The sequence below is a fragment of the Rhagoletis pomonella genome, unplaced genomic scaffold, assembly GCF_013731165.1.
Source record: "Rhagoletis pomonella isolate Grant_MI unplaced genomic scaffold, Rhpom_1.0 Rhpom_scaffold_00002, whole genome shotgun sequence".
In the NCBI taxonomy this organism is placed as follows: domain Eukaryota; kingdom Metazoa; phylum Arthropoda; class Insecta; order Diptera; family Tephritidae; genus Rhagoletis; species Rhagoletis pomonella.
The window spans coordinates 43,095,970-43,107,974 of NW_023458556.1; the positions used below are offsets into that span (position 1 = coordinate 43,095,970).

Below are 12,005 nucleotides of genomic sequence, written 5' to 3' on the forward strand. Positions count from 1 at the left end.
ATCAATCTGATACGAAGGATTACTGGACTGGTTTACAATTTGGTTACTTGAATAAATATTAAATGGCATTGAATCAGTGGCTACCATTAATGGCTTCCATTGCTTGCAGTACACATTTTCGAGCTTAAACACTTAATTAGAGAGTTCCCGAAAATCCAACATCAATGCACCATCCAGGTTCAATCCATGTGTTGCCAGATTTAATCTTCTTTTGTCCCAAAAGTCCTGGCTGGGATATGAGTAAGATATAATCTGTCCAGAGCCGTCGCAGCTGCAAATTGATTTTTAATGTCTGCAGGTAATCTATATATTAAAAGACTAACACAAATTTCGTCCGCCTTCGTTTCAATTTTCTAGTGGACCGATTTTTATTTTCTGTAGATGACAAGCTTTTTAAGGTTTCAAAATTTATTATTTATTGCCGCTACAATCGCCATCTGAAAATTGCCGCATTTCTGTGTAGTTGTTGGTGGAAGCTCTTCAATTTGTGTTGTATTTGGTTTGCTAACAGTGTATTATTTTCGCATTTTCTTTTGCTTCGTATTTTTTTTCAAACACGAAGACAACTACGAAGAGCAGTCGAAGACGAATACGACGACTAATGCCAACAAGACGAACAAGAATGTAAGGACAAGTAGGTAGCCGATTACGAACAGGATACGATGAGTACGGATACAAATACAGCTCTGCAACAAATACGAAGACGAATGCGGCGATAAATACGAACAGTAACGAATACTTGTACGCATGCGATCTTAAGACAGTGACTAAAATTAATACGAAGGTAAATACGAAGACTATAACGAAGGCGAAAACAATTAAGCTGACGAATACGAAATGGAATACGAATGCTAGTACGTAGACATTCCAAAGACGAACACGAAGGTGAATGTGAAGACTAAATCAGAATAGTTTTGGCCCAGTTATTCAAGTTTTTCGTAAATCAATCTTTGAAACATGTAAAAAAAGAGTATCAAAAATCCCATTATTATGATTCCGTTAAAAAGAATTTTAAATATTCTTATGCAGATTTTTTAAGCTTAATCTTTTTTGTCATCTGGGGGCACTTTTTTCAAAAAGTTCTTTAAGAAACTATTTATATTCATAAAAAACTCAATTTTTGGAGGAATTTTCAAATCGGTCCAGATCACGTAAATCTTAATATTTTTCCGAAATATTTTGGTGGACGTCTTAAAATGTAATGGATTTTGTAACGCCGGCGGAAAAACCGCAACTTTTTCTGGTGATGCAGTCTAAATTAAATTCAATAAATAATAAATTAAATTTAATTCAATAAAAAAATAAGTGAAATGCAACTTCAATTTACATTCTTACACGCTTGTCAACGACGTCATTCGCATAATTAGCTATGCCACTCACTCATTCATTGATTTACGCACGCACTTCACCTCTTTGTAGAATTTTTATTATGAAACTTGCAATGCGTAAATACTGATTGGAGTATATGCAACTTTATGGGCAATTCCCTAAAAGAGAATACAAAAAAAAAAATTTAGCTTGGAATTCCCTGAATAAAATTTATAAATGTAATTAATAAAAAACGGTATGCAAAAACAGTGTGCAACAAAAATGCTGTCAACCGACAGAAATTAACACCGACAAGCTGTCGTGCGACAAACTGTCAGCCAGCGTGCCAACAAAACCAAACAGCCGGCCACTTGCATGTAGTATTTACATAGCAGCTCGTCTCTGCCACATGGCCCAACAATGGTCGTCGGTCTTATTGCAACACAACACAATTCACGCGCGCTGACAGTTCATTTAAATGTGGCAAGTGACAATCAAATTGCGCGTAGCGTGAGGCATTGCAACGTGTAACGCAGCCCAACGCAATGCGTGACACAGTCGTGTTGATGGGATATCTGTACGGGTATGTACATATTTATGTAGGTTCGTGCTAGACGCGTTTTACACCTGCGCCCGCACTGCGTACCCTCTTAGCTTTTGGTGGCCATTTTTGGTGCGCTGAATTGCTTTTTTCTTCCATCTTTTAATGGCAACTTTTTGTGTTGCTCTCCTTGATTTCTTGCTGCCTTGATTTGAGGCTATCAGCAGCGTGTAATCAAGAAAATGTTAATTTAACAGCAACTGGCGACAAGCGTTTAATTTTTTAATTTAAAATCTTGATTTACCTGTTGTTGTTTGCATTGCGATTTTCATACACAGTTTTTGCTTTTATTGTGGTAGGAGATATATTTTTTTCATGGTGATTTAAGTTGCCGGCAAGGTCTAACTAAATGTTGCTTGCCATAAAGAAACTCCGAATAGTAAGGTTACTTTTGGAGAAGTTTTTATTTTTATTTTTCAGTTTATAAAATTTGCCTTAATCTACTTTGCCTGCAGTGCCCACCAAACCCAAAGCTTAATGATATTTTACATGCAAGGCTTGAGTGTTGCATGCAACACACGCAGTGGCCATAAGCTGCATATTTCCGCATAAACGCACAAAAGCGCCAGCAGCTCATTTAATAAAATAAATATTTATGTACATAATCAACTTTTAAAAGGTAACTCCTCCAGGTGAAAATTGTCTTTCTCATCGACAGTTTTGCCAGCTAACTGTAATTCACACATATGCCTGTTGAAAAGCGGCACTGACCGTACAACAACAAAAAAAGCTGCGCCAATAGCTGCACTGCAACAAGCTCCCACCAAGCGATTTATTTCAGCATGTTTGTTTGTGCATACATATATACATAGTAGTTGTGTGGCAAGCTTACACTTTGAGTAGCACATTTGTTGCATGGTTGCATGTTGGCGATAGCTCGTTCGCCAGCTCAATTCATTAGGTGTTGTAGCATGTACTTGAACGCAATGGCTACTTCTGTTGCTGTTGTTATTGTTTTTGTTGTTATTGCAACAGCAACACTGCTGTTAGCAACTGCCTCGTGGCGCTCCGCAATGTGTTCGATTTTTGCCAGCAATTTAATTTTACAAGTTGCCGCAGCGCGATTACGATCGTTGTCGATGTGATCGAGCGCCAGTGCCTACATGCATGCAACAACAACAATAAGAACAACTAAGGTAGATAATAGAAAACTGAAGACAGTAATCTAAACATACTATATGCCTCTGTTACTACCACAACCTGCATTAGCAGTAGCGACAGCATCGGCTAGCAACTCATCGCTGCAACGGCGATCAACGGCGCTCAAAAGAAAATAAAATTGGTAGAATCACGAGAAAATTGGCGAAAAATAGCAATATGAAATGGGCAGTGGGTAAACAAATGTACTCGAGTGGGCAGCAAAGCGCTAGAACAACAAAAAATAACAGCAGCAGCAACGATCGATGCAGTACGATCGTCAATAAAATCAGCCCGCGAGATCAGTGGGTCGATTAAGACTTGTCTATTTTTGGTAGGTATGTATGTAAGCATGGTATGTGTTCAGTTGCTTGCCTCATATGCTTGTTGTTCTCTGAGAATACAATATCTACAGTGTGACTGCCCAAAGGCCGGTCAACTACTTGCAACATGGCAACATGCAATACGGTAGTTTTGTAACCAAGCCGAAAATTTTCAACGCTCCAGCGGCTTGACACCGCCGACACGATCTCACTGGCCAACTAACTGGGTTAAATCGACTTGCTGCCATACCAAAAAACCAAAAAAAAAACATACACACTACCAGTTGTCTAGCCTCCTGTTGGAGCTGTCGATTAGCGGCTCCTGTTAAACTTGCCACACTTCGCATGCAGGTTTTTTTTTAGTTGCTGCTGCTGATCTACCCCTCGATCGGCACACATTTTTACGATCTTCTAGCAAATGCTTATCTCTACCGAGAATGTGTTCAGCTGCTTGTCGGCAACAAATGAGCTGCACAGCAGCATGCAAATGGAATTTGTGGCAAATGTATTTGTACTTTTGTAGAAAGTGTAGACTATTGGTTGTAGCTTGGTGGCAAAAACATTTTCCAGGTCAAATGTGAGCTGTATGCCACACATGCGTGCGGTCGCAAATGGAAGGAAATATTTTTTGCGCGCTGGTGTTGCAGGTCAAATGTGACATGTGTGCGTAAAAATTGTGTAATGAGCACTTGTATATATGTACATATGTATTTTGAAAGTTTTTTATCTACGCTAATTTTTGTTGTAACTTAAATATTTTATAGATTTTATTTTTTTTTTTATTAAATGATGTATTTTTATTTAATTTTTACAGTGTATTTTTTTACTTAAATTATTTTATTAAATTTATGGTTTTAATTTGAATTAATTTGTGATTTCGTATATTGTTTTATTTACTTGATTTTTTTTTTAATTTTAGTTGTATTTTTTATTACGTTATTTTATTTTTGATTTTTTTTAATTAATTTTGTTTTTTTACTTTAATTTATTTTATTTTGGAATTTCTAATTTATTTTATTTTGTCTTATTTTATTTTTTATTTTTCTTTTTTATTTTTGTTTGCCCTTTAACCTCCTTTAAGCTATTTTATTTTAGGTTTTTATTTTCATTTATGCTATCTTATTTTACTGTTCTCCTTTGATTTTATTCGATTTTCATATATTATACTATTATTTATTTTATTTCATCTGATTTTTTATTTTATTTTATTTTTGCTTTAATTAAATATGAAAAATGTGTTTTTTATTGTTATTTCTAATTTATTATTTTTTCATTTATTTAATTTAATATTTTTATTTTCTTTTTTGTTTTTTAATAGCATATTTTTAATGTATTTTCTTATTTCGTTTTTTTTTTACATTTAAATCTTTTTATCTCTTTGGTTAGTCTTGTTTTTAACTTTTTTTCTTATTTTTTTTTTAATATTCTTTTTCATTTCACTTATATCTTCTTATACTTTAATTTGTTTTATTTTATCTAATTTTTTATTTTATTATATGTTTATTTAAACTAAAGATGTTTTTTTAATTTTATTTTTTTTTGCTTTTAAATTATTCATTTATTTAGTTTAACTTTTTTATTTCGTTTTTTTCAATTTTTTGATGGTAGTTATTTTGTTCTTTTTTAATTTCATAATATTTTTTATTTCGCAACCTTTTTTTAATACTGTTTTGTTATCTTTTTATTATTTTTAAAATGTTGTTTAATGAATCAAAAGTTTTTTAATGGGTTTACGCTTAATTTTTTCACATTTTATTTTTATTTATTTTACTGGAATAAATTTTGTGTTATTTTTCTTGTATTTTTTTTATTTAAATTTCTCATTTATTTAGTTTACTTCTTTTTTGTTTTATTAATTTTTATGATTTTGTTTTACTTCATTTTGTATTTGTTGCTAATTTGTTATACTTATTTCAGCGAAGATTTTAATTTAATTTTTTTAGTCGTATTTTTTATTTATTTGATTTTTTTTTAATTTTTGTTTTATTTTAATTTATTATATTTTTTATTAGAAGTTGCAATCCTATTTTGATTTTAGATTCGTCTCGTATGTATGTATCTATGTAGATTCAAATAAAGTCAACCAATCAGCCAATTTTTCTTTGCCATTTATTCATTACCCGAGCATTGTGATTGTGGTTGTTGCATCGATGACTGTTGTTATTATGTATTGGCAATGTACTTTAAGGCACTAAATTGCCGCATTGTTGTTGCGCATACTTGCCGCACATTGCACAATTTTTCTCAGGGGAAAAATTTTCCAACAGCAATTTCGTTAATGCAACATGCAGTATTGTTTTGCCATCATTGTTGTTGCTGTTCGTTCACATCGCTTACTTAGTGTGCGGACAAAAGCAGCATATTCCCTCATTTATTTTTATTTACTCAGTGTTTGTTTTTCTCAACTTAACATTACGAATGTGCGTAAATACTTAAGCCACTCACTCGCTTAAATAGTCATTGCTCGCCTTGCTGTATTTAGCGTTTAGGAATGCGTTTATGTTGCTGCGCACGCGGACGTGTTGCGATTTCTTTGCACTTACGTTCGACAGTTATTCGCTAAAGTGGCAAAGATGGACGAGAAAATCCACAACGGTATAATGTGTGGGATACAGCGGCGTTGGTCCTCTACACCTTTGCTGATCGATCGACTTTTAACACAGATGAAAGTTTACATAAGCCAGCGCCCGTGAATCTCATATCTATTTAGTATGTATTTATTTATTAATTTGCTATTTGTATTAATTATTCAGCCCACCCTTGTTTTCTCTAATTTACAAAACAGTTATCTTCATGCTTTACTTGCCACAAACAAGTTAGTTAAATTCCTTTGCTTACTTAGCCTTGCCTTGTTTGCACAACAATTAAATGCTTCATTGCTTGCACTTTGTTTTCATTACACTTGAGCTGCTCACTTAATACTTCCCACACGATCCCACGCCTATTGAATATCAAATTGCAGTATGTACGTGTTTAATGGCATAAACACTGCTCCATTCTATGTCACTTATGTATGTAAATGGTGGTTTTAAAAAGGCTGTTGAAGAGTTTAAAGCTGCTTTAGCAGGATATGAAAACTGAAAGGAAACAGGGAATAAGGAAGAAAGGAAAAACAGTAAATAATATGACAAAGTCGAACGAACGAACTAAACCAGTGTTTCTAAAGCTTCTTTAAAGAGCCAAAAAAAAAGGTAAAGCACACTTTAAAAATTTTAATGCATTGAAATGTTTCATAAGTCCCGTAAAGGATTCCAAACTGAAGTCATTTTGTTTATAAGTAGGTATATACATATGAATATACATAGAGGCAATAAGTCCGCCGGGTGAGCGGATAAACACTTACATATTGCCTGCCCGGCAGCAAATCAATTCAAATACAGTATATTCGAAGACTGTCATAGATTTTAAGCAGGCAATAAAAAGGCTTGCCATTGCCATGGATCCCAGGTCTCAAAGATGTTGATGGTAACGAACAAGCTAGCCAAAGATGGCGTCCATCCAGATGCCACACCAGCGACGAATGTATGTATGAAGTCCTCTACAGAAAATCACCGATGAAGTTCAAGACTTCTGGTAGGAGGATAGTCTCCAGCGATTCATGTTGGTCGTGTATGTATTTGGCAATACTACCAACGTTATTTTCGCCAGCATAGTCTAACCTAACCTAAGGTTAGATTGCCAGTTTGGTGTGGTCAATTAATGGGCATTGTCGGACACAATATAAAGTAGCTAAGTTACAAAGTAAGGAGTGAATGTTGACCAGTCTATTCAACGCATGGCGGCCAGTTTCAACGACCGCCTCAGAAACATTTTCTGGATCTGTAGAAATGAAGAATAAGAGTTTACTATGCACGTTTTTCGGTACTTTCAAGAGCTGTTTAAAGTTTATTAAATTAATAAATTTTTCGAAGACGATTCGTTGCTCTAAACTTTTATTGAGCGATGGGTTTCCTAAAAAAAATCTGGAATGTCGCAACAAAGTATTTACTGGTTAGAATTAGAAAAAATGTTAACCTAAAACTTGTTCCTTAGAAGAGGACTAAAATTGATATAATTCGAAACCCGGTTCTTGAGAGGCTTGATTCGTCGTGGTAGGGGCGGCTGACACTGCCAATCAGTACCGCTTTTAGGCAGCGGAAATCCCACGAACCATTTAGAGTCCCTGACGAACCTCGTCACGCGCCTTGGATTTACACATTTCTAAGGTATTTAGTCTAGCATCTCCTAAAATTTGTGCTATTGTTTAGATATAGTATAAAGCAATGGCCCACTAAAGCCCAAACGCTGTGAGATATGTTTGTACATATATCCGTTTTACTTAAAGAATATAAGCTTCGCCATATTTGTGTAGAGATCAGCCAGGTCGTGCCCTATGTACATCTTTTCTTTAGTAGAGCTTAAAAACCATTGTATGAAGAGCAGCGTGGTATTGTCCAGTAGTCCTTTTTCGGGAAGCACCCTACTACCCCCACTGCAAGTTCGGCCGCCATGCAATTATCCTCTATAACCCTGTGAGTGGGAACCCAATGAGACTAAGACTGTTTTGTTAAGCCATCCCCTGCAGAGATTGGCCCCAGTCCTATAGCTTTCCAACCACTCCTCCCTGCTTGCCATCTGCTTAAAGAAATTTCTATCCGGATCTAAAGTGTGAGTAAAACGATCCGTGCTGCCCGGTAAAAAGCTAGTTTGTTCAAAATACAGGAATATTCCAGTAGTCCCGGCCCCATCGTCGTCGCTTAATTAATCCCAGAGTTTTAGATCACTAAAAGACACTTTAAATAGCAATATTTAGTTGAAAGTTTCTCAGTGTCTATCGCGATTCTTCTAGAAAAAAATGCACCTGCAAGCAATTACTTGAAGGGCTTTAAGAGACTTATCGTCTTTGCTTTGCCTACAAAGTGAATGCAACTAGAGAAAATGGTAAATTCGAACAAAAAAAAAGTGATTATGTACAGCACTCGTAAACATATAAATAAATAAATAATAGTTCTATATTTCCACAAAGAGAAAAATGTTAATCGAGTTGATTATTTCCTATACCTTAACCTATGTTCATCCAACAGCCTTTTACCACCTGTTGATTTCTTTTTTTTATGACTTTTTCTTTATCTTTTCGCCTAGTTCTCTAGACACATTTAATTTCGTTATGCATTGTTCCATTTTTTTGCTGCCTTCATGGTTCCTTCTTTTCTCCATCATTTTTCATAGTCTTTTCACTTCGCTTAAATTTGTATCTTCTTTCACTTAGTAGCTCGCAAGAGTTGGGTTAATTTTAGGCGTTGAGCTCCATTTAAAATGTTTTTAAAAGTAACAAAAACAAAAGCAAACGAAAGCATTGGTTTACTTAGTATGAGTGGTTAAATAAAATCTGAAAACTGCGCTGTGGCACAACTATTAATTGTCGCCAAGCAGCAGTGAGTGGACGACAATGTCGTGTTAACTGGTGGCCGGCCAGCGTGGAAGAGCGAAAGGAGGGCCCTGGTACATTGGTTTTTTATTTTTTTTGTTCATTTTATGCTACGAGTATCTTTTATTTTTCTGTCGCATTTTGACTCGTATTTTTTTGTTGTCGTTGCGACCCAATGCACATTAAATATAATGCTTTTTAGTTGCTCCTTCCATTTTTTTTCCACGTTTAGTGGTTCGCACTTGAAGTTGCCTTTAGAACAAGTTTCGGAGAAGAACCACAACGGTAATCTCTGTTGTAATTCACTGGTTGGCATTCAAAAGCATAAATTTATGTATATGTTTCTTCTTTCTTCGATGGTTGAATACATATTTGTGCAGATATGTTTTTTTTTGTGCTTTAGACTCAGACCTCTCATTGTGCTCTTAGCACTGGGTGTCAAAACAGGAAATGACAAAGTAGCAACTTGCATCATTAATTACATATTTAAAGAATGTACCAAGTTTTATGGCAGCAGCAGCAGCAGCTGTTATGAGGATTAAGAAAGGTAATTTTTTATGCTAAAGAGAAAGAGTTGAGAAAAGAGGTCAATTTCAAGGTTTACGAAAAATGAATTAGTGAAAACCACAGTGAAGGTTCCCAGGAAGGACAAATGCTTTTTGTTCGATTATAATGAAGATGTTTGTATTGTTTACATAGCGCATGACTTTTATGACTTTTTATAAATATGTATAAGAAAATGTCTGGACAATATTTTTATCATAACAAAGATATTTTATGTCTTTTTCAACCTCAATTTTCATATGCGTTTTATAATTTACTAATCATTGATTGCTTTTCTCCCTGTTTTCATTACAGTTGCAGTTCGCGTTATGTCGGCGATCATTGTGAACATCTGAATCCTTGCTTTACCGGCTTGCTGCGTTGTCAAAATGGCGGCACCTGTCAGCCATCGTATCGTAATGACCGCCTTGGCATCTCCTGTTTATGTCCGCTTGGCTTTACCGAATCTCTGTGCGAGATACGAGTGCCAAATGCTTGTGACTCATCACCGTGTCGCAATAGTGGCTCATGTAATCTGAAAACATTGGATGACTACACGTGCTCCTGCATGAATGGATATACAGGTAAGTGAATCACGAATTTTCCTGAATGACGATAAAAACGCGCAGTTATCAAAAAAAAACACACAACTCGCAAAGTTTTGACTTTTGTTTTTGGGAGCACGTAACCCCGATTATATTTTTTCATTTATCTTTTGAGGCAAGAACAAAAAGTAAATTTCGCTAATATTTTTTAGCAAAGAAAATCCTCTTATTTTTACCATTTATAAAAATAAAGGTTAGGAACAGAAAGTACTCTATGTACTTTAGGCCCTGTCAGGTCGTAAAAGTCGTAAAATTTTTCTAAATGCCCAAAAAAAATTACGGAAATATGCTAAAAGTAAAAATCTGATAAAAGTAATAAAGAAGAGTCCGGAAAAATCTTGAAATATTCCAAAAAAGTCTTAAAAGTTCTAAAAGATCCTGGGAAACCTCTGTAATAGTTCCAAGAAATACCGAAAATGTTTCAGAAAAATCCAAATAAGGGTCCAAAAATTACCGTAAGAACTAGAAAAAGTAGCACAAGAAAAACCTTAAGAAGTCCCCAAAAAAAATAGGAAGTAGTCCCAAAAAAGCTAAAAAATGAACACGAAAAATCTCGAACAGTCCCTAAAAAGTCGTGAATGTTCCCGGGAATAGCTCATAAAAATCCAAAAAATAAAAACTGATTTATTTTGGTTATTTTAGGAGCACTTCCGACCGGTAGTTTGGCATGTAATAAAACATAAAACTAATTTTATTTCTCACAAAACTAACATCATTAATTATCTCCAACTTGCTAGGCGATTATTGTGAAACACAAAATCTCTGTGCCACATCACCATGCCACAATGGCGGCACTTGCACCTCGGTCAACGGTGGCAACAGTTTCAAGTGCATATGCCCGAAAGGGTTCAAAGGACAGACATGCGCCGAAGATGTGATAGAGTGCGAAGCGAACCCGTGCAAACATGGCGGTACCTGCAAGAATACGCATGGCTCCTACCAGTAAGTACTCAGTCTATCCAAATACACTTAACAAATAAATATATATTAAAACTAAAGAGACTTAGAATCGCAATTAAAGTAGGACTTAATTAAAACGTACCACAAAATCATATCGCAACAACCTGTTCCCAAAGGCTGTCGTCCCTCAGCTGTCCATTATCTATGGCTTTGCGTGTGGGAAAATTAATTGCGCGCGAATTTGTTTCATGCAAATTAAATGCTTGTTGAACAAAATGTTCAATAACACTTTGAAACAAATTCAATGTTATCGAAAAAATTTCTAAATATACGCTAAATTAAGTGCAATTTGAAACAATGCTAATGCTTAATTTATTTAACCGCAGCGGAACGATGGTTAAAAAAAAAATAAGTTTGGAAAAAATTTGCATTTGAAACGGACAAAAAATTACCAATAAATGTAATAAATTTTCAGTTGACAAAAATAAAATTAAAATAAATGTATGCACAATTTGGTCACCAAAGTGTGGATGTGACAAAATAAACAAGAAAACATATGTAAAACAGATCGCCAAAAATTAGAATGAAAAAAAAAATAATATTACTAAACGTTTTGTATAAATTAGACGTTCGCTGTATAGATCGCGCGTTTCTCCACTCAATCGGCATTTTTTCGCCTCATTCCACAGCTGAATTGCTGCCCCTACGCTTTACTGTTTCTTAATTTTTATTTTATTTTTTTGTTGTTTTCGCCTGCCTTTTTTGCCACCAAAAATACATAAACTAACTTTTCGACTGCCACCACTAAATCTCGCTAACGAACTGAACGCCATAAATAATGCGATAGATCTGCACAATTAAAATATAAAAGCGATTAAGATACTAAATCAGTGAGTAGCGTTTAATATATTTGCAATTCGAAATTGAATTAAATTGACAAAATGTGATTAAAATTACAAAAAAAAAAGAAACAAAAACTAAATTAATTTGCATACGAATATGGTAAAATGGTGGCGGTGCGAAAGCTGCGCTAATGCTGATTGGCTGAGCGGCAGCGTTTTTGTCCAAGGCGCTTGCGCATTGGAGCACTTTAACATATTTTTCATCTGATCAATATGTGATTGCTGCGTCCTATTGGGCACGAGTTTTCCATTGTTGCTTACTATATGCATTACATGCAG

The 12,005-nt window shown here is 34.9% G+C and overlaps 1 protein-coding gene across 1 annotated transcript in view; it reads left to right on the forward strand.

Annotated features, from left to right (window-relative positions):
* LOC118733634 (neurogenic locus Notch protein) overlaps positions 1-12,005 on the forward strand; it is a 204,205-nt gene that overhangs the window by 119,640 nt on the left and 72,560 nt on the right. The window contains exons 3-4 of the mRNA XM_036463127.1: positions 9,635-9,903; positions 10,662-10,866. Coding sequence (XP_036319020.1) covers positions 9,635-9,903; positions 10,662-10,866 — 474 coding nt within the window. The remainder of the gene's footprint in view (positions 1-9,634; positions 9,904-10,661; positions 10,867-12,005) is intronic.